Source organism: Dipodomys spectabilis, unplaced genomic scaffold (genome assembly GCF_019054845.1).
Source record: "Dipodomys spectabilis isolate Male_0828 unplaced genomic scaffold, ASM1905484v1 ptg000197l, whole genome shotgun sequence".
NCBI classification, from domain to species: Eukaryota; Metazoa; Chordata; class Mammalia; order Rodentia; family Heteromyidae; genus Dipodomys; species Dipodomys spectabilis.
The window spans coordinates 7814602-7838595 of record NW_024870874.1 but is presented as its reverse complement, the minus strand read 5'-3'; the positions used below and the strand labels follow the sequence as shown (position 1 = coordinate 7838595).

Below are 23994 nucleotides of genomic sequence, written 5' to 3'. Positions count from 1 at the left end.
AATTTAAAATTATTTTAGTTGCACAAATTAATGAGGTATACAGTGTAATATGTATATAGTGTGTATTGACCACAACTTTTATCTTAGGTTAGTAAAGATGGTACTAAAATTCAGATTCTTGTGGGAGTGGGGCATCATGGGTAAATTATATTTGCATCATTTTTAATGTAAAAGGTAATTTTCTTAAAAGTATGTTAGTTAGCTTTCCATCTTGTGACAAAAATCCCTGAGATAATTAGCTTAAAAGAGGAAATGATACTTTAGCTCAAATTTCAGAAATATTACTCTGTGACTATTTGGCTTTATTACTTTGGGAGTGTGGCAGCACAGAACAGTATGGTGTAGTTGTAGAGGGCTTCTCACCTCTACTCACCGATAAGCAGGGCCGGGAAGCAAGGGGAGAAGTTGTGGGAGAGGATGGGATGACATCTTAATATCCCTTTCACAGGCATACTCTCTCAGTAACCTGACTTACTTCCAGGAGCCCACCTCCTAAAGATCCTACCACTTCCTAATAACCCAAAGGGCTGGGGACTAAGCCTTTAACACATGAGCCTTAGGGAAAAAATTTCCATTCAAGACCCAAACTATAGCAGGAAGAATTTAAAAGTGGACTAAATGACCTGCTACCCTCATCAGGGATTGAGGGGAGTGTACAATGACATTTGGCTCACCACCGGATATTGTAAGCCATTACTCACAACACTTGTGAATTCCATTTGGAAAAGTAATTTTAAAACTGTTTTGTTAAAATACATACCTTTCCATAGATCTTCATTAGTTTAATACTTTCCTCTGCTTTTGTTTCCTCTGCTTTTGTTGTAGGCTCGCAGAAAGGAGGTGTTTATCCAGGAACGATACGGGAGATTTAATCTAAATGACCCATTCTTGGCACTCCAGAGAGACTATGAAGCAAGTTCCAGTGACAAAGAAAAGAAGCCAGTTTGTACCAACCCCCTGTCCATTCTTGAAGCAGTCATGGCCCACTGCAGAAAAATGCAAGAAAGGATGTCTGCACAGCTGGCTGCTGCAGAGAGCAGACAAAAGAAGGTACTGATGCTTCAAGTCCTTTTCCCTTTGATAGAATATAGAAGGGACCAGGTCTTAGAGGTGCTTACTCTTTGTTAAATGATAACTTCTTATGAAGGATTAGGATAGGTTTCTAGGAGGATAAAATGCTAAAATGGTTCTGGTGTCCCTTTGAAAATTTGAACTTAGTGTTTAAGATGTAAAATAACACTAAATCATCAAGTATGACAAATATTACGCTTTCATAATGGTTTATTTGAAACTGTCTTTAAAATATAGATTATTTTTTTTGCCAGGCACTGATGGCTCACGCCTATAATCCTAGCCTAGATCTCAGGATCTGAGGATTGTGGTTGAAAGCCAGCCTGGGCAGAAAAGTCCATGAGACTCTTATCTCCAATTAACCACCAGAAAACCACTTCTGGCACTGTGGATCAAGTAGTAGAGTGCTCACCTTGAGCTTACAGGGACAGCACCAAGGCCCGCAGTTCAAGCCCCATGACCAACCAAAAAATAAAATAAGTACATAGATGTTGTGTGAGGGGTATAGGCAGTAGAAGACTTCTTTCTAGTAAAAACAAAAACAAACAAAAAAAAAACAAAATAAAAAAACCAGTCATGCTTCCTTCACAGTGGGTCAACCCAGCAATGCAGCCAGGACTCATTATATGGGAGTATCCTTTAGTTTAGTTTAACCAGCATCTATCTACTAAAATATTTCTTTGCAACCAGGTATGTTTGATGTACTCTTGTAATCCTATCTGCTTGGGAGGCTAAGGAAGAAGGATCATCATTCTGAACCTACCCTAGAAAAGATAAGGAGATTCCACCTCAAAAAACAAAAGAAAGCTAGGGGCAGGATCAAGCAGTAGAACACCTTCAAAGCAAGAACAAGGCCCTAAGTTCAAACATCAATAAAGCCAAATAAAGAACACATGGCAAAATATCTCTGCAATTATTTTTTATTATTCGATAATTTTTTCATGATTTCTTTGTAAGATGAAAATGGCATGGAGAGAATAGAGGGAAGGTTTACTGGGTAGGTCTTGTGTCACAGTGATCTCCTTTTCAAGCCCTGAATAATAGCAAACTTTCTGTTGGGATGTGCTGCCTGGACTCCCACATCTGCTGACTTGTGCTCTTTTAAACCAACCTCCAACCTCTCCTCCCATTCCCACCAGCACACTGGCATTTCTTACATTTGAGTAGATGCTTCAAAAAGGACCAAGTTTGATGAAACTTCAGCTGGGCACTGGTAGCTCACACTTATAATAATCCTCACAACTCAGGAGACTGAGATCTGAGGATTGAGTTTCAAGGACAGTCAGGACAGGAAAGTCCATGAGACTCTAACTTCAGTTAATGGCCAAAATCAAACCAGAAACCAAAAACTGTAAGAGGACCCATGGCTCCCAGTAGTAGAGTGCTAGCCTTGAATAAAAAGTCAGATCAGGGACAGTGTCTAGGCCCTGAGTTCAAGTCCCATGACTGACCCCCCCTCCAAAAAAAAAAAGATTTTCAATTTTGTCGTTCTAATACACTGCCTTTCCTGTGGAAAGGGTGGAAGCAGAGAAGGTATTGCTATCTGGTATGAGTAGATTTAAAATGATAGGTTTCTCCATCATTATTGAGCCATGCGTTAAAATGTTTCTTCTATTTATGCTTTTGAGGGAATTCTCACATTTAACATCTAGAAAGTTAACCTGAACGTTGCACCATACTATAAATGTTTATGATAGTGACGCTTAGTGTGTGTCTTTTCCTTGTAATTATGTCTTTTAATAACATATAAATGCAAATGTACTGCTGTAGGTGTTGAATACATTTTTCTCAGTCTGTTACATGGGAGAAAATTAAAGTGCTAGGAGTAATAGTAAAGCAGAAGAGAATTTGCCTTCATGGGCATGGGCCAAAATTCAGTTTTACTCCAATTCTAAAAGCCCTACAGACAACCACTAGAGTTTCTGGACCCTACAAACCACAAACTTCCCACAAACCGCATAAGCAAGGGCCGGTGTATTTCAGCTGATGTCACTGAGACTCATTTGTATGTCTTGGATGGAATATATGTCAATTATGTTCTTTGTGTCAAATGGGCTAGATCATAATAGATTATTTCTGCTGGATTTTATACTACATTATCAAATATCAAGAGGACATTTTGTATTCATTTATTCTATGAAAATGTGTACTTTTCTCAGTTTTACTTCACTTTTGCATTTTATTTATCATTTCTCTCTTAGGAGAAAATAAGGAAGCCGTTTCTAGCTGAATCAAAGATTTTATTATCTAGCAGACTTTTAAAATCAACTTACATCCTGTCTATTTTTGAATGACTGGGTCATTTCCAACCTGTCTGGGAATGAAAGGAAATTGTTTGTGTCCTATGGTCCCTGAGAGGCTAACATGGGTCAGCCTCCTTGTGTAACAGGGATACAGGGAACCTTTTATGTCTGGATTCCTTGGCTGGATAGCTTCAGTGAAGGGTAGCTTTCATAGACAGTTCTGCTTTGCTATCCATAAGGAGTATTCCAGCAGATTACAGAGTGTGAGCAGAGTTTCCGCTTCTAGTCTTACCTTGTATCTCACAAAACCAGAAACCTGAAAGCCATCTTTTTGCCGGCAAAATTATCTGTCCCCCATATTACTGAAAGTGAATACTTTCACCAAACGTCTTCCCTTTCAGGTTCAGAAATCTAGAAAAGAGTAAGAGAAAAATATATCCATTATTTTAAACAAGTCCAATTTCCTTAAAACACTGCCAGAGTAAAAGTCTGGGAAAGCGAAGGCCCCACTATCTCCAATTCCAGTGTGCATGGTCTGTCACTGGCATACCTCATCGGTAATTCTATGACATTTGGCCTGAACGCTGCTGTGGTTGGGCTCCAAGCTAGGAGGAGAGGCTCTGTGCCCATTCATGTGTTGGTTCCTGCTGAGACTACTAATAGGAGGGTTAACTGTTTGACAATTTGTGTGCCAGAGAAATTTGGGCAAGAGTCAATTTGGCAAATAGGCTGAGCCTGTAAAACCACGTTGAATAAGCTAATGAGTAGTCATCATGGGGAACTTAGCCTCTGGTCTTCTAGTCTTTGTTTTGAGCCAGAAACCTAGGGTAGAAAAATTTATTTTTTGCACCATGCCTTAATAGAGCGTCTATTTTAATGTATTGGAAAACTGTAGAGGAAATACATGTATTTCCAAACATGTTATTCATACTGAGCAACCATCATTTCTCACCCTGGAATAAGAAATTGGAATAGAGCTCTTAAAAAGAAGTCAAAATACTATCTAGGAAAATTAGAAGAAAAGTGGTTCTTTCCATCAGGAAAAAGATTTCATTAAGATTGCTGTGTTTTATTACTCTGAGTAGCAGCTTGGCATAATTTAGTTGGTTACATAGCATTAGCTGTCTCCAACAGGATTCTTCATTTTATACATGTGAAGCCAATGTTGATTGATTTAGGCAGAAAGGGCATTTATAGACAGGCTTACAGAAATGTTAGCCATTTTTCAGTACTGCTCAGCCTGGTTGGAACACACAGAGATCAGCTCTTACCAGCCAGTATCACAGATGATGAATATTCTCCAGGAAGCTACTCTGCCCTAATATCTGCTTCTGTTGATAAAAGCTAGAAGCTGTGGCTTATCCCTCTGCTGTGCTGAAGCCAGGCAACACCTGATCATCATTTGCTTATTGTTCCAAGTATGCTGTTCAGCCCTATTTCTTGCATCACAAGTTTCTTACTGGAAGCTCAAGACAGGTACAGGTGATGGACCCAACGTATGCCCTGCATCTTCTCCCTGGTAACTATTGAAGAGTCTTTGCTTACGTAGGGTAGAATTTTTTAAGTTCGAGTTTCTAGAAAAGGAGTTTCTAGTGTTAGACAGTCAAAGAAGTGGTTTTTTTTTAAAAAAAAGAGCAAGCTGGGAATATGGCTTAGTGGTAGAATGCTTGACTAGCATGCATGAAGCCCTGGGTATGATTCTTCAGTACCAAATAGAGAAGAAGCTGGAAGTGACACTATGGCTCTAGTGGTAGAGTGTTAGCTTTGAGCAAAAGAAGCTCAGGGACAGTGCCGAGCCCCTGAGTTCAAGCCCCAGGATTGGCCAGCTCTTCAGCTCAAGGCTAGGGCTCTACCACTTGAGCCACAGCGCCATTTCCGGCTTTTTTCTTTTTGCTTATGTGGTGCGGAGGAATCGAACCCAGGGCCTCATGCATGCAAGGCAAGCACTCTACCACTGAGCCACCTTCCCAATCCCAAGTCAATTGTCTTGTATGCTTTATTTCATGCACTTTTTTTCTGTTGTAAATAAGTGTATTTATTTTTCCTTTATGTTTGATGTTGTTTTAATTCTTTATATAATGGTTACCTTACCATTTAAAAATTTCCTTTAAATTTTTAAATTGCTTTCTTGAATTTCATCCAATAATATGATATAATATTTTTAGGAAGAGTATTTAGCATGCTTGGAACAGGAATGATCATTTTGGCTGATTCATGTGTATCAAAATGCATGTTCATTCCTCAGAACCAAGAAAGAGCAAGTATTAAGGAACCTTGAAGCATAGGTCTGTAGCTTCAGCTGAGATGTTTAGGATAGGGCCATTTGCCTCATCCAAATAGATAAGAACCTGGAAAACCTGGCTTTCAGGCCTTGACTTCCCTTTTGATATTCTGGGTTAAAAGGAAGGGGCAGATGGGAATGCAGAGACCGAATTGCTAACTGGTTACTACAGACCTTGTGCTATAGAAAAAAAATTAAAAAGAGCTTTTATTATAGCTTATTGTTATCTATTTGAGTGAACAAGTGGATAGAGGTAGCAAAGGTAAGATGGTAATGGTGCCATGAGGATTAGAAGATTTGGACCAGTAACATGGAATGTAGTGAAATTTCATGGGAGACTTAGGGTATAACAAACAGTTTCCACCTTTTCATATTTTAAATGACCATAATTACTTTCCTCTCGGTTTTCTGTTTTGACTTAGAACTGATTGCCTTTGCATGGCCAATGAGCTCCCACCTACATACTCTTTTCCCTTTCATTCTGTGAAAGTGTATGTTCAGTGCCTTTTCTTTCATGGCTCAGTCTCTGCTGCTATTCTGGAAGCCACCACCTACTTCCTCACTACTGGGGAAGCTGTGTTAGTTCCCCTACGTTCTTCCACACAATCTAGTGCAGTTTTCCAAAGGATTTAGTGATATATTACCCACTACAAAACTTCCTTTCAGCTGTCTCTGAAAGTGAATGTCAGTCAGTAGGTGATATAAATTAAACAATAGTGTGACCAGGGCAACTAGAACCTAGAAATTTATGTGTAATTGGGTTCCCCATTAATATGGTATATGGTCCTGATGTCTTATCATTTCTATAAAACTTTGTATTGTATAAGAAGCTAATAAATGGAGTCCAAAGATTTTTGTATTCTTAGGACCATCTAATATGATTTCTTGTACAGAATGGGCAGTTGAAAGGACACGTTTTCTGCAAAGGTTATTTAAGATAACAACTGGTTTTTGCTCCTTACAATATGTGTTTAAGAAAGTTAAAAGAATGGGAAAATTGTATAGTATATCAAAAATTGTAAATGCTATATCTGGTATCTAGAACCTGACATTAAAAAGTTCCATGTATTTGCCCTTTTCTCCTTTTGGGGTTAGCATTGTAAAAATGCAGCACCTCATACCTTGAAACATTTTAATCCTTATATTATCTTTCCCTTTGCACATATTTTTCTCCCATTTTAAAGTCAGCTTTGAGCCAAAATTAAAGTCAGCTTTGATCCAAAATTAGACTGTCTAAATGCATATTCATTATATAGATAATGTTAACTTAAAAAAGTGCCTATTTTATTCTGAGCTACAATTCTTTTAAATCATTTCTATACCTAGAGATGAATAGTCCTGCATTTGAAGCCACACCTGCAGATCTAATACACTTAGTACTCTTAAGTCAAGGAGTTACTGGTAAATTGAATTTCTTAGCATTGTCATGATTGTTCAGCTGCTTGGACATCAGGTAACTACTATTCAAAACATTAAAGAAACTGTCCTCGACACTCCCTCCCACTTCACCAATTTTCCCTCACTATTCAAAAATTGAAAACTCTTATCTATTTCAGACCATAAGGCAGACATTTCTGCTTCTATAAATATGAAATCACTGAAATTTTAAGGTTTATAGACTACATTGTGTTGGACAGTGGAATAACAATTTATTCTATACCTGTGATTGTACTTGAAACACCTCCTTTGCATTTTTCCATTTGTGCCACTCACTAGTGGAAATAAATTGTATTATACCATGATCTACTGGTTTTAATAACTGTTAAATATGCACATTTTTGTATAACTATTTTTGGATGTATGTATTATATATACATAATGACAGTATGTGTGTATAGATGGATGGGTGTAACTCATAACTGTACATTTCCTTCAGAAAAAAAAAATGAGGCAAGGTGCTGATGGCTTACCCCTGTAATCCTAGCTACTTAGGAAGCTGAGACCTGAAGGATCACTATTCAAGCAAGTCCAGGCAGAGTAAGGCTTGAGACTCCATCTCCAGTTAACTAGCAAAGTGCTAGACTGGAGGTGTGGTACAGCACCAACTCTGTCTCATAACCCTGAGTTCAAATGTTATCACATGCTCTGTGTGAGCATGCGCGCGTGTGATGACTTAGAGAACTGTTTAATTAATCATGTAAGAGTAATTATTTGTCTTTTACTATCCATTGGATTAGCTTGTAGATTTATAGACATATTCTAGTTATAACAGATGAGGAAAACCATGCAGCTTCTGTTTCTTTGGGTCTGGATTACTTTGCTTAATACAATTTTTTTCCAAGTCTTTCTATTTCCTTACAAAGGGGGCATTGTCATTCTTTCTGATGGAAGCATGGAGTTCCATTGGACAATCACATTTTTAAATAGCGTAACTATCTATTATACTGTAAAATAAAAAACGGCACTGTGTACTTTTTATCTGCCAGAGGAACAAATTGCAACCAATTAGTTTAATGATCTTAATTTGCTTTATTTTCACTTTTAGAATTGGGCAACATTTTATTCCGTAAAATAGAATACATGTTCTGATATGCTAGACAGAAGAGGTTAGTTTTGTAGAACACCAAGTATCCATTTCAAAGTTCCTTTTCTTGAAAGGTGAGAACTAGACCAGAGACAGAACAATGGGAAATAACTGGAAATAAATAGCTAATATCCTGTTATTTCCAGTTATTTCTTTTGTACAAGGATTAAAGCAGGAGGAACTTTTTTTTATCACACCAATGCATATCAACTGTTCGAGAAATTTATCATTTACTTTTCTAATCAAGATATATCATAACATTTCATTTCTCCTTGGTGATGTAGAATTCTACTTTGAGTGATTTCATTTTAGTACAGGAGCCTAGCTCCAGATACTGACCTCCTGTAATTTTTATTCAGCATATGAATGCTATGCTCAATAATACAAGAAAATCATCTAGCACCAATCTTTAGAGCAATTAGCTTACCAAAGTTACACAACTAAGAAATCTGGATCAAAAGTTACTGCAGTAGCACTTATCTTTTTGTAAATTTAAAAAACAAATGATTTAAATTGTTCTTATAACGGTGCTGTGCAGAGGGGTCGCAGTTACATAAGTCCGGTAATGACTGCATTTCTTTTTGGACAGTGTCATACCTTCCCTCAGTCTCTCCCAGTTATTCCCTCCCATTCTCACCCACAAACGTTATAGTTCGTTTTCAGTATAGTGTCTAGTGAGTAACCACTGCTGCATTTGTTCACACTTTGTCTAGCCATTTCTGTGCCCTCCTTTATCACTTAGTCTCTTAAGCATATACACACAAGAAAAGCAGGAAAGCATATTTCTGTACTAATTGGTCACAATTTTTAGAGAAGAGATTTTCAAGTTTATAAAGAGCAACATAATAATTGATAGAGCCATTTGGAGAGGTAACAGGGAAGTGATGAACGTACTTGTAGAAGGAAAGTTCACTGTTGAACAGATGGAAAGTGTTCTCTCAAATGAGTGATGAAGTCTGTGAAGTGAGATGGAGAGTCCATTGAGTGAAGTGGGTGAAGTTTCAGGACAAATATCAAAGGTTGGGACATCTCTACAGTAAGTGATAGAGGAAACTACACAAAGGGATATAGAGAGATTGATGGCCAGTACTTATAGCTCAATTGAGTTTGGCGCCATGTGGCTGTAGGAACACTGTGTGTAGAGTTTCTTCTTTATTTTGTGATCTATGGGAGGATTAAAAAGACATGTTTTGGTTTGAGATTTATAAGGTGTGAGTGAAGGAAGAAGAAATATTGGAAAGGAATTGTGTGTATGTTTATACTAGTAGAGTAGAGTTTTCTGTATATGAGTTGCCCTCTATTTGGACCTCTTAATTAAAATTCAATTCTGAAGTCTAAGATGAATGTTATTTCAGAAATAAAATGTGGTGACCCACAATGAAGAAATGCCATAGGTATGATTATAACATTTAAACTTTGCTTCAAGATGAAGCACAATTGAACCCTGTGCAATTGCCATGATTTGGACATTCATTAGCTGCGTGGTCCTGGAAGTCACAAGTAGCCTTTTCAGGGATGGCAAATAAAAAAATCTCTCACTTTCTCACCCTTGTCATGCTTCATAAGGCCTGAGAAATCATTTTGTATATTACAGAACAGACACATATACTGTTTGTCAGCTACCTGACCTATCTGCCTGTAGTGGTAATCTAATATGGCTTGTGAGTGTTGTTGTAACTATCTAAATGGTCCTTGGCAGAAAGATGGGTCCCTAATAATATCTATATAGTTACTTTGCAAGATATGGATAGCTCTTAAAGAATTCACAGCCTGTGTCCTTTCCACATTCAAAATTAAATTAGAATATTCTTATTTTAACAATAAGCTGGCCACGCTGGATGCTAATGGCTCATACCTGTAATCTTACTCCTTAAGTCTAAGATCTGAGGATCACAGCTCAAAGCCAGTCAGTCAGTCTGGGCAGTCAAGTTTGTGTGACTCTTTTTTTGGTACATTTTTTATCAAAAAAATGCTGTACAGAGGGGTTTTAGTTACATGAGCAAGGTAATGAGTGCATTTCCTATTGAGCATTGTTGCCTCCTCCTTTGTTTCTCCCCTACCAATCCCTTCCCTCCCACCTCCACAACCACCTCCCCCCTAGGTTGTAAAGTTCATTTTCAACATAGTCTCATACATCTCATTTTTACAATGGGTCAACCTGTATCCTTATTTAAGTATTTTGTTTTTTCCCTTCCCCTACTTGAATTAGAGAAGTGCATATACAGGATGCAGGGCATCGACATCAAATACAGTGAAAACGGATTTTTGAGACTCTTATCTCCAGTTCACCACCAAAAGATAGAAGTAGAACTGTGGCTCAAGGGGTAGAGCAATGATCTTGAACAAAAAAAATAATCTCAAGCCCTGACTTCAAGCCCATGATCAGCATACACAAACATGCACACATCTGGCCATAATTTTTTTCCTAAAGTAACTATGATATGCATATCTATATGTGTATATCTATCTATCTATCTATCTATATGTGTATATCTATCTATCTGTCTGTCTGTCTATCTATCTATCTATCTAGCTATCTATCTATCTATCTATCTATCTATGTGTTATATATACACAGATACAAGCAGGCACTGCAGGGGAATACCCTAGGTTCTTGTGTTTGTTCTAAGGGTATGTTGTCATTTAGTGCACTTTTAGCCAAAAGGAAGTCAAATTTTCTGAGGCAACTATATGAATAAAATATTCACATAAAATTTAGTGTATTGCAATCCTGCTATCCTTTACATGTTACCAAATTACGTGTAAAGTCATCCCCAATTTTATCCAGTGAAATAGAGGGTGACATTATTATTGAGGAATTATCTATATTCCTAATCATCTGTTTGAGAACCATCCCCCAGTATTCAGCAGCTGCTTTTGAAAGCAAGAATCATCACAACTGAAATAGTAGTTCTGAAGATGGGCAGTGAGACACGTCCCCCTGTGGTCTCATGACACTGTGAAGGGGATGGAGTAGTGGATTTCCACACAGGGCAATCGACAACAACACAGATTCACAACCAATGATCATGAGAATGTCTCCCTCCACAGTGTCTTGTGTCTAGAAACTGACCTAATTAAGCACTATCTATCCTGAGAATTTTCTAGTAAGTTTATGAAAACTGGAGATAAGTTAGATGAATGTTTTGATTTCTCAATGAATGGAAAGTTATGCTTATCTTCTAGATAGTCTAGTAAATGTGTGGTAACATTGTGTTTGACAAAAGAAGACACATACTTTCAAATATACTTTGTTAAAAAATGTTCCCATGTGAGTGGCTTGAAGAACAGTATTGACTTACTTCCGTGAAGATTTGATACAGACCTATAATTTATAAAACATGCAATATGAATTACATTGATACCCAGTAAAATAAAGCACTTTCTATGTTTTTAACTAGCTAGATGAACTTTATCTTTTACCAACTGTTAATGGACAGCCAGAGGGATGTTTCTTTAGTTGGACAGATGAGGTGTGTTGAGCAGCCCAATGACTGGATTCCCCCTCAAGATGTAAACTTTGCCCTTCATGACTTCATGACAGACATTCTCCTGAAGATGAGTGAGAATCTTGTAGGTTACAATAGAACAGAATAAAGATGCTCTTGTACCCAGAAATCCTTCTGTGTTTGTAATGTTTTTTTTTTCCTGTAGTGCAATGTTTATTTGTCTTTTCCTCCCTTCCACATTGCTCCTTCTTTCCTTCTCTCCCTCTATGTCTCTCTCCATTCCAGTGTGCTAGTCATTGTGCCAGGCCTGGGAAATGTAGCAAACAAGTCACAGTCCCTACCCTCATCAAGACACAATCTAGTAGGGGGGGCAGGAAGGTTGTAAACAGAGGGGATCATTACCAGGGAGAAAGGCGACTGTTCTTTGCAACAAGGTGAAAGTAACAGTTGATCAGAGGTCTGACGAAGAGAATGGAATTAGCTTCTCTTGTTGTGCTGTTGGGTTATTTTGTGCATATTAGAAAAACTCACCTACAAGCTTGGTGGGGGTAGAGGGACGGCTCAGTGTTAGAATGCCTGCTACCATGAGCTGAGCCCTGGGTTAAGCCCCCTTTCTGAAGATCTCTCTGTAGGTTTCTCAAATATAGAAAACATTCTTTTTTTATAAACCACCAATTCCAGGGACCCATGGCTTGGTGAACAATGGGTACCTTTTGGCAAAGGAAAAAAAGTAGATACTGCCCGATGTATAGGCAGTTTTGTGACGGAAGGATTTTTTGGCCTCCACGTATCCTCCTGTTGGTCATTAATGTTCAGGCTCCCCCTGTTTAGTGCCAGGGTGCCTCCTGAAGGTGTGCAGTGGAATTCCAAGGCAGACAGGACAACAAGGTCAAAGACCCTAGGCAGGACTGTGTTCAAGAAACACAAGGAACTCCAATGGAGCCAAGTCAGAGAACAAGATCAAAGTAAGAAACTAACTCAGACTTTGGGCTTAACTGATACCGATTAAAGTTGTAATAATTCATAACCTTAGAGAATTTTTAGAAAGCTTCATAGGTGCTTGCTGCAACATCCCATCATAAGAAGCTCAAAGAAGTAGCTTAGCTAAGTAATACAATGAGCAAATACAAAGGCTTAGAATGGAACTGAACTCTTCTGTTTTCAGCCCCTTTCATGATTCTGCTCATTATTAATCACTTTTTAACAGTTAACCTTCTTTGTTAATATCGTCAGTTCCCTTACCAAATTCTATTCTTGCAAAAATAGACCTTTTTGAACTCTGTGCTGTGATTTGAAGCATCTTATTGTTCTCTTTTCCTATAGTTAACTTTAATAAATTGAAACAATTCTCTCTTGTAACTTAGATGTTTTTCATAAAATCACAGCTATTTTCTCATTTTAATTGGTCTTTAAAATATTACCTCTTTATATCACAACACATCTTGGAAATGTGGTGTTTTTATTAATCCTACTGTGTAATTGTTAGGAAGTTAATTTTTTTAAATGCTCTTCTTTGGTGGAAAGAATATTCCATGTATTAATTCATGTTCTCTCATGAATGTGTTCTAGCTGGAGATGGAGAAACTTCAGCTCCAAGCTCTTGAGCAAGAGCACAAGAAACTGGCCGAACGTTTGGAGGAGGAGCGGGGCAAGAATAAGCACGTGGTGCTGATGCTTGTAAAGGAGTGCAAGCAGCTCTCAGGCAAAGTCATAGAGGAGGCCCAGAGGCTGGAAGAAGTAATGGCCAAACTGGAGGAGGAAAAGAAGAGGACCAATGAATTAGAAGAGGAGCTCTCCGCTGAGAAACGGAGAAGCACAGAAATGGAGGCTCAGATGGAAAAACAACTCTCCGAGTTTGATACTGAACGCGAACAGCTTCGTGCCAAGCTGAGTCGAGAAGAAGCGCATACCACTGACCTCAAAGAGGAGATAGACAAGATGAAGAAAATGATCGAACAACTGAAAAGGGGAAATGACAGCAAACCAAGCCTTTCTCTCCCAAGGAAGACAAAAGATAGACGATTGGTTTCCATATCTGTGGGGACAGAAGGACCTGTGGCAAAGTCTGTCGCTTGCCAGACAGAGCTAGTGACAGAAAGCACAGATCATGGAAGGAAGCTGCCGTTGACTGTACCTGTAAAGCCTTCCACAGGAAGCCCCCTAGTTTCTGCAAACGCAAAAGGGAATGTGTGCCCCAATCTCCCACTGGTCAGACCAGGTATTGACAGGCAGGCTTCCCATGGTGACTTGATTGGCTCCTCCCTGCCCACCCTCCCTACTCCAAGTGCAAGCCGAATTGAGGAAAATGGACCAAGCACAGGTTCAATGCCCGATCCAACAAGTAGCACATGCCCAGTTCCCGGTAATGCTGCCCCTCCCACCACTCCAACACCGGCCATAGCTCCCCAGAACTACCCCCAAGCTCCGCCTATGCACAGTTTACATTCACCGTGTGCCAATGTGTCTTTGCATCCAGGTCTCAACCCACGAATCCAAGCAGCTAGGTTTAGATTTCAGGGCAATGCCAATGACCCAGACCAAAATGGAAATACTACCCAAAGTCCTCCACCAAGAGATGTCTCACCTACAAGTCGTGATAGCCTAGTGGCCAAACAACTAGCAAGGAATACTGTGACTCAAGCACTGTCAAGATTTACAAGCCCTCAACCGGGTGCTTCTCCCAGGCCTGGAGTATCTCCCACGGGGGACAGTGGTACCTACAATCCAGTCAGTCGGACCAGTTTAAAGACTCCTGGTGTAGCACGAGTTGATAGAGGAAATCCTCCTCCCATCCCACCAAAAAAGCCAGGGCTCTCCCAAACTCCTTCTCCACCGCACCCCCAACTCAAGGTTATTATGGATAGCAGCAGGGCTGCAAACACAGGGGCCAAAGTGGATAACAAAGCTGTGGCTTCACCTCCTTCCACATTGCCACAAGGGAACAGGGTAATAAGTGAGGAGAATCTCCCTAAATCATCCTCCCCTCAGCTGCCACCAAAACCATCCATAGATTTAACTGTGGCACCTGCAGGCTGTGCCGTTTCAGCCCTGGCCACGTCTCAGGTGGGTGCCTGGCCTGCTGAAATCCCTGGACTGAACCAACCCGCATGTTCCGACAACTCCCTTGTCATTCCCAACACCATTGCCTTTTGCTCTTCCATAAGACCTGTTAGTGCCTCATCCCGTAGGCCAGGTGCCTCAGGCAGCCTCCTGGTAACAGCATCAGGTAAAGGGATTGAAATCCTATACACTTTTCTTTTCTTTTTGTTTTGTTTTTTAGAGAATGTGACCTCTCCTCACTTGTCTTAATTTCTTTCACGTTGCCTTGAAAAGTTATTTTTTTTCTTTCGATATCTTTCCCTTTTTTCCCCCATGATTTTCTTTAAAGACTCCAGGGTATGGTGATTCATCTTGCTTTATGAATTGTGGTTTCGTTATGCTAAGTGCTTTCTCCTCTTAAAATAACCTGAGAATAGTGGTTTGAAGTACAGGAAGACCACAAATTTAGAGAGATGAAAGCATTTCCCTGGAAGGAAAACATCTCTTCTCATTAAATATTTATTTTACAAGGCCTTAGTATTAAGCGATCATTGTGCAGCAGTTGGTGTTTAGTTCTGTGTCTTCCGTAATGACATCAGAAAAATCTTTTTTAAGTTATTGTTAACATACTATATACCGTCAGCTTGATTAGGTTTGCTCTGTGATTGGTATATTCTGAGTTTTAATACCAGTTTTATATTAAGATTTGTTTTTTAACCTCCAAAATGTTTATGGATCTCTGTTCTAAGGCATTTCAAAAAGCCATTTACACTATTTTGAGCTAAGGTTTTCTGGTGCTTGACACAAATAGACACTATAGCACATGGGTATATAGGTATATTAGAGAAGATGTAGTTTATGAAGTTACTAAATCTTGGATAAAGATGAACTAGGTTTTCCCTTTAGTTATGTGTTGCTAGAGGAAACATAACTTTTTATTGATATGATTGGATTGGATTTTCTTCTTTATCTCTCCCCCAGTGTTGAGGATTAAACCCAGGGCTTTTCAGCATAACTGTACAAATGTGCAATTGCTCAGCTACATCCTTAGCCCTGGTTTAATTCTTTGTTAAGCAAATGTGCTCTAACTAATGTTTTAGTGTCTAAATTCTGTTGATATATTTTGGTAAGCTTTCCTACCCTGGGGTCTTAGTGCTTAATAAATACTATTGTTTGGAAAGGAATGTTTGGAAAGGAATGTAACTTTAAATTTTAAGAGAAAGTTTGAATAGTATCATATTTCACAAGTGAAGGATAGTGGGAATTTAAAAAGCAGGTACCATCAGGTCATAATGAGATCAATGCACAAGAACTTAGATATCTAATTGTAAGGCATCCTCTTGGAATTAACCTCTTTGAGAGTCTGTATTCAATTTTGAGGGGAAAAATTGAGAACTTGAAATAGCGTGGACTTTGAAGTTATTCAGATTACTGTTCAAGTAAAGGGTTTGCCATGTAAAATTGCTTTTTTTATTATTTTTTCATGCCTAGCATGAAAAATTTCCTTATGATGGAAATTTTTCTATGTATATAGGAACATGGCCGTAAGAGACATTCAATACTATAGTAGGTCCATGGGCCTAGCACTGAACTTGGCAGCAGAAGTGTCAGTAAGTACAGGTGATGTGAATGAATGCCTTAGGGATACTGTGTCTTATAGCATTTCTGAGATTTTGCTTTAGAATTGATGTTAGTATATTTCATCATGGCAGTTTCTAAGCTGGACCCCTATGCCATGGCTTAGAATAATAATTAGCTCTTTCTCACATATTCATACCAATTTCAGAAGAAGAGTTTTCTGCTGCCATTTAGGAAATTCAGAGCATGTACTAAAAGATTTGCAGGCTTTTGGAAAACAAATTCTAAAACTCTTTTGGGAAGTGTCAGTGGTTTGACATAAATGCACAGAATGTATAAAAGAAAACATTAAGGAAAGATTATATATATATATATATATATATATATATATATATATATATGTATAATCTATATACTACACATGGAGAGAAGAGACATGCCTGTCTGTTTTTCTATCTAAAATACAAAGTCATCTGTTGTTTGATACCTCAGGGCTCTCTGACAGACATTATATTCTTTGTCACTGTGGGCCAAGGTCCAGCTCATATACCTTTGGTTTCAACATCTGTGATTGAGGAACATGAAGTTTGGAAAGATAGAGAATTCCTAATTGGGTGCATATTTACTAAATAACCTGCCTAGGATGCAATTTAATTTTGGATAGAGGAGTCAAAATTCCTCTCAGAAAGTTTTTGGCTTGTAGCATAAAATTGGTTTGTTTTCTATTCTCTGATTTTGCAATGTAGCCAAAATATTCTCAGAACTATAAAGCTGCCTTTGGAGGAAAACGCATTTCTGGATCCCTTGTTCAGAATGTGGCTTTGTTAGGATTAAGGGGAGGCAATGGAGGACTTTAATCCTTTAGCAAGTGTTTACTGAGTACCAGTCCCTACTCAGTGGGTGGAAATGCTATTATACTTAGATATCCTTCTATAATTGTGTAATTCCAGTGTGTATGTAGGACAGCCTAAACTTTCTAAATGCGTCACAAGATTTTAATTCTGCATTCCATTTACATTGCTCCATTTTTTCTTCATTTCTTGGGATCGAACTCAGTGCCTTTAGGCATGCTTAGGAGAGCACTCTACTACTGAGCTATACTTTCAGCTCAATTGCTGTGGGAAACACCAGAGCTCCTTGCATCCTGCTTCTTAACCTGGCTGTGCCTGGGTGAGCTTGTGCCTTTCCAGATCTTTGCCCCTGGAGGGCATTAGCCTTCTAAGCATCCACCTAGGACATTGTAGCCGCTCATAGTAGGTCTCAGGGACAGAGAATACTTGCCAGATACCTGGCAGATGTTTGTTCTCATTTCTATGATTGAAAGAATAAGCACTGAACTGAGACAGAGGTCAGGATCAATCTATTTCTTCACAATTGTAGGTATCAGCTGGATAGCAAATTCTCTTTAAGCTATTAGCCTTGCCATCTAGCAATAAAAACTTTAAACCAAAACCCAAGAAGATTTCCAGACCAAACTATGTCTTCTTAAACTTGTCTGATGGAGTGTCAAACAATACAAATACTAGGTCACATGACTGTCCAAACTCTAAAATCTTGCGTATCCATGTCAGTTTGCATATATGACAGTTACAGCTAAGTTAAGACTTGAAAGAAAAATGGAATGATACAGGTTCCCATTTTAATGGATTACATTATAAACTATGCTGACTCTCTTGAGAACTTCTATAGGGAAATGTGACATTTTTGAATGATCTTTTAATTTTTGTTCCTTTCAAGCTTGTTAAATGAAATTTCTGTTGTTAAGTGATCAGAAGGAAAAAAAAAATAGAAATCTAGGCAACTGAGTTTCCATACCCTTGGAGATTTTTTTTTCCTGTTTCCCTTTTTATGTTATTATTTATTTTACACATTTTATTCAATTTGGTTTAGACTTTTTCCTTATTTAGACATCTTAAAAAATCTATTTCACATATGATTGGCTTGAAGGCTAAATTGGAAAACAAGAATGATCTCGGCTTTGACATTAACCTCCTCCTTCTCTGAAGCTGATGCCAGAAGCTGTCCTTTCCTTCCCTGTTCCATGGCCTGCTCTCTCTGTCCCCTTTCTAGCATGTCATGCAAGATGCTCACCTTTACTAACATTTGCATATGATACTGCGAAGCTGAATGACTTTCTAACATCATTAGAGTAGCATATAGCTCTCATTTGTCATTATTAACCAGTTAACGAAATATTACCATGTTCATCATTGTTGAGAACTTCAGATGAATACAGTAGGGTCGTGGTAAAATTTTATTTTTTCCATCTTTATAGCAGCATCTATTAAATTTGTGCTAGGGAAAGTTAGAAATAATAGTGAAAATAGCATTTATGGGAAACTTAAGAATATAAGGTTTTATATAGCATTTTTCCTTTGTGAACATCTAAAAAAAATCTGCTGTCCTCTAAGAAAATAGAAAACACTGATGTCATTATCTGTAATTTTGTAGATAGAAAGAGAACAATAAAATTCTTGAGTGGTCTGAATGAGAAAATATATGAATAAAGTATTTTCTCTTTCAGATAACTTAATATTAAAATAAATTTTCTTGGAAAAAATGTATTCACAATTGAATAAATTCACATAAAGCGGCTGAAAATATATTTATCTTGAAGTTGTTTTCCCTAAAACTAAATGTGATGGTTTAAAAAAAGGAAAAATGAAAACAAACCCCCAAAGAATGGAGAACTGTTGAATATGTACATGTTGGTATTCATAAGAGAATTGAATAAGGAAGACCCCTTGGGTGTGACTTAGAGGGAGGGATAATGAGAGGAAGAGTGTTTGAGAGACTGAGCGCATGAGCCAGATTCCCTCCTGTTCTGTGGTCGATGACTATGCCCTGCCTTCATATTGCCTGTGTCTGCTTTACAGTCAAGGTTTCATACCTTATGTTTATAATTTTTCTGTTTATCATTCACTTCTAATAAGTACTGATTTAATTTTTGTGGGCCTGTTTTTTGTTTGTTTGTTTTTAAGAAAATACAAAAGGTAAAATGTACCAGAGAGGAGCCTTCTTGTAAGTATGAAGTAAAAATAACTACTTTTGTAAGGAGACCTAATGAATACCAAATGGGAAATAGAAAACTTAGATAAATATTGAATTTTATGAGCATGTTAAATTTGTCTGTCACTTAAGTCCTAGTAGAGTAAAACCAATAAATTATTCATGAACCCAAATAGTTGATTATGATCATTATCATGTGCAGCTTTAATAAGCAATAGTCTTATTTTTAGAAATAGCTCTGTTTGTCCTATTTTTATAAAGAATTAAAAAATACGGAGATTTCTTGGATATGTACCTTTCAAAATATTTGTATAATGAACTAAGGTTCATAAATTCAGTTTAATACTTGTATAATGAACTAAGGTTCATAAATTCAGTTTAATACTAACAATTGAATATTGCATACATGTCAGTAAAACTCGCATACTTAGAATATTATCCTGAATATCAGTGCTCAAGGAATGGAAATAATCCATTTTGCCTTCCTAAAGAGAATGTTAACACCTCTGTAACAGGTCTGCCATGGTTGACATTATGTAGAAGTATTGAAGCTCTACATGGAGAAAACTAGAATGATATATTTTAAATTTTCACTATACTTATAACCTCAAGAACAAAATGATCAGTGTATCCTATTAAATAAACATTTTTACTTTACTGTTTTTACAGCCTTTTGATCAAGGAAGAATTCAGAAAATTTTCCATGCTATATGCAGCCGACTTCACACATTTAACCGATTCTCTTCTAAAAGCTGCTAAATCCTGATGAGAAATATCTAACATTGATAACTCTTTATGATTTTTGTTAAAACTATGTGGTAGAGTGTCCTGTTTTGTTGATTGATTAAAACTTTGCTTGAACTGTTGGGAAGATGACAAGATGAAGGTCTTCCAAATTCTTACTGAATATTTATACTGTCATAGTCTAAACCAAATTATATATATATATATATATATATATATATATATATATATGTATATGTATTTCCTTTTTCTTTTAATATTGAATAGTAGTACCATCATTTTTTTCCTAAGTGAGAATTCAAGGAGTATAATTAGACTCCTTGATAAGAGGTTGGTTCATCTCACTGGTTTGGTTAAAACTTAAAATCAACTTTGCTTGGAAACATTATTGAAAAAGGAATATCTCTATCTTACTATGATATCTACTACATTATACCTAGCACATATTTTTTTTTCAAATTGATATAGAAGCTTAGAAGACTTCTATGTAATTTTAAAATACAACTTGTTTGGAAATGCTAAAAAGTTATTTAAACTTTCAAAATAGGACAGCCATCTTAGTTTTTTTTTAAACCAATCACTAGTTTAACACTTATCTGTGCCAGACTGACAACTAAAAATAACATGTCACCATTGTGTTAATTTGATTAGCAGCAGATACTGAAATAACAGTACAGAGTTAGTACTAAGAAAATATTAACAGATTGGTATCCTTTAGGGGGATGTATAGTTCACATGTTAGTGTATGTGAGGCTCAAAAAGGAATGATAATAGTATCTCTTACCTTTGTTCCTATTTCTAATGAGGGTTACTTTAACCTACAGGCTGGTCACCCTCCCTAACCCCTTTGCTAATGAGTGGTGGTCCTGCCCCCCTGGCTGGCAGGCCCACCCTTCTTCAGCAAGCTGCTGCCCAGGGAAATGTCACTTTATTATCAATGCTGCTTAATGAAGAAGGACTGGACATTAATTACTCCTGTGAAGATGGCCATTCTGCCTTGTATTCTGCTGCTAAGAATGGACATACAGGTAAATCAAATGTCTGAAATCCTCACCGCATACTTGCAAACAAGTTGAAGATCAAAAGCGCTTGTAACCTGAGCAAAATGTACATTTGGGCTTTACTTTTCTCTTACAAGATGCATGGATAACTCTTTTCAAATCAAGGTTTTGTACAACTTTAGAGTGTGTGAATTGTGCAGTTCCTTAATGCAAAATTTTTTACTGCAGCTGGCTAAAGAGATCTGTGTTTTATGCCCAATGGAATGTATTGTAATATAATGTAATGTAGAAAATTTGAGGCCTAGTAATTGCAAAGTGTATTTTAGAATAAAGCTGTCCATCTGTGACTACTTTGGTCTGGACAAAATAGTCTCAATTTGTCTATTAGAAATACACGATGTGGGGAAAATAGCATCAGTGCGTCAGTGAATTCCTCAGTGAGGGAAATTTGGTAGTTAGGGAGTGTCATCAGTCTGAAATTGTTCTGTGGTTGCAACAATTCATAGTCGTTTGGAATGCTTTTCAGAAAACTGGGAAGTTATATAATTATAAATGACATATCCATGAAGACTAGGAATTACTCTTGTTTTTTAAAGTACAAATCCTATAGTTAAATATACTAAAACATATGCTAATGCAGACAATAACATAGTTTGACTCCTAGTACAAAATCAATAGCACTGCATATGCAACCCATATAAATGTCAATTGGTTCAGATAAATGCAAGATTCTGGTGAGCAGAGATAGCTTAGTTGTTTAGAAGTAACTTTGGAATTCTTCAAAAGCACTGGGAGATTTTTTTTTCCAATGGTAGAGAAGTAATGTAGATAATATAAAAGGGGTCTAACATCACTTTTTGAGTTTCCTTGACTTCACTATCCAAGTGTAAGATGATCATCATACTGAAGTATTTTAGTGTTAAACCAGTATCACTAAGTAAGAATTTAACTATCTAAATACGAAGAATGGTATTTTTATTTGGTAAATGGATTTGGTTCTCTATTCCCCAGACAGGATTTCTGGGATTAGCTGGTAGAAAAATCTGGTAAAATGTTTTCTGGCCCATGACATTCCTTTTACTCACCAGCAACTCTAAAAATACTAAAAAAAAATATTATGTCTGAGTTGGTGAGTTTGGGAGAATCATAATCTTTGGGGGTGGGGGGTGGGGAGAGAATCTGCGGAATATTCTTTGGAGTCCCACATCTCCCAGGATAGATTTGTTAGGTTCAGAGCAGAAGTCCTTGGGGTTTAAAACCCATGTGGCAGCTTGCAGTGAACTTGGTTCATCGTAACACTAACTTGGAAAACCATAATAGCTTTCTATTAAAACTCCATAGACTGTGTGAGATTGCTGCTGAATGTTGAAGCCCAAGTTGATGCTGCTGATAAAAATGGCTTCACACCCTTGTGTGCTGCAGCTGCTCAGGGACATTTTGAGTAAGTGATACTTTTACTTCGTTTCTTTTCCTGTGAAAATAATCTTTATTTTAGTTCTGCATACATTCTAGCTTCAGCTAAGTGTGTAAACTAGTGCTTAAATAATTTCACAAAATTTCATTTTGGGGGATTTAAAGAAAAAGTAGGAGCTGGGTGCTGATGGTTTCTGCCTGTAATCCTAGCTACTCAGGAGGTTAAGATTTGAGGATCACAGTTCAAAGCCAGCCCAGGTAAGAAGGTCCCTGATACTCTCATCTCCAGTTGACCAAGAAAAGTCAGAGGTAGAATCATGGCTCAAGTGGCAGAGTACCAGCCTTCAGCAAAAAAAAAAAAAAAAATGCTGAAAGAGAGTGCCTAGGTCCTGAGTTCAAGCTCTAGTACTGATACAAAAGAAAGGGAAGGGAAGGGAGGAAGAAGAGGGAGAGAAAGGGAAGGGAAGAAGGAACGCGGTAGCTTAAATATACTCTTTTAAAAGTAATTGAGTAGTAATAAAGGGAAGTCAAGAGGAAGACACTGTCCATACTAAATACCAATTAATTTGCTTTTCACAGGTCCTCTATAGCATCTATAGCACATCAGCATGTAGGTAGTGAAAAGGGCTGTCGAGGTACACCTTGTTCACTGTTTTCTGTTACAGAAAGCTTTTATTTAAAAAAAGTTTTGATGATATTACAATAAAACCATTAGAAATGATTATTTCTAATAAACTTAAGTCTGCTGGCAGTTGATTGAGCATTAAGTCCCAAGCACCTTGTTTCACCATTTAAAAAAATATTGAAGTAGTTTACATACAAGTAGTTCAAGGATTAAAAACAAAATGAACCTATTTATTAAAATGCCCATAAGATTAACAGTGATTTGTGAAGGTCCTTACTAAACCATTTAGCTATACATATGACTTTTCACCATTAAAACTCTTACTTTAATAATAGATTATAACTACTTTACTTTCTCTGTTTTTGCTAAGATGACATATTTTGGAGAATGCAAGCTGCTTTAACCTTCTTATTACAAAATTCTTAAAATATATATAGATATATACGTATATATGTATATATGTATATATATTTGTTTTTTGTCAGTCTTGGGGCTTAAACTCTGGGCCTGGGTGCTGTCTCTCAGCTTTTCAGCTCAAGACAAGCACTCTACCACTTGAGCCACAGTGCTACTTCCAGTTTTCTGATGGTTAATTGGAGATGTGAGTCTCAGGGACTTTCCTGTCCAGGCTGGCTTTGAACTGTGATCTGCAGATCTCAGTCCTGAGTAGCTAGAATTACAGGTGTGAGCCACCCGTGCCCAGCTTAAAATTATATTTTAAGACCGATCAATGTTGGTAAATGTCAGTCTTATATATTAAAATGCATTATTAATGTATAACAGTCTTTTTCTGCATAACTAACATATCTCATTACTGTATTATGGTGGAGAATCATAGACACTGTTTTTGCTGTCATTTGGGATGTATAGTGCAACCTGCAAAAGGACTTTTTCAGCTGTCATCTTGTTTCCAGGCAATCTGTAGAATCACTTACTTGGAGCATGTAACAGTCACAGAAACACAAAAGAGAATGGCAAGAAGGAAGAACCCTGCAGACATCCAGGATTCAATATATA

The 23994-nt window shown here is 37.4% G+C and overlaps 1 protein-coding gene across 2 annotated transcripts in view; it reads left to right on the top strand.

The window, feature by feature from the left end:
• Window positions 1-23994, top strand: part of Cttnbp2 (cortactin binding protein 2) — a 117229-nt gene that overhangs the window by 43469 nt on the left and 49766 nt on the right. The window contains exons 3-6 of one of the 2 annotated variants that reach the window (XM_042696006.1): window positions 826-1050; window positions 13138-14794; window positions 20763-20966; window positions 22281-22380. In XM_042696006.1, the coding sequence (XP_042551940.1) occupies window positions 826-1050; window positions 13138-14794; window positions 20763-20966; window positions 22281-22380 (2186 nt within the window). Of the gene's footprint in view, window positions 1-825; window positions 1051-13137; window positions 14795-20762; window positions 20967-22280; window positions 22381-23994 lie in introns of those variants that run through there. The other variant, XM_042696007.1, reaches the window with a different exon arrangement.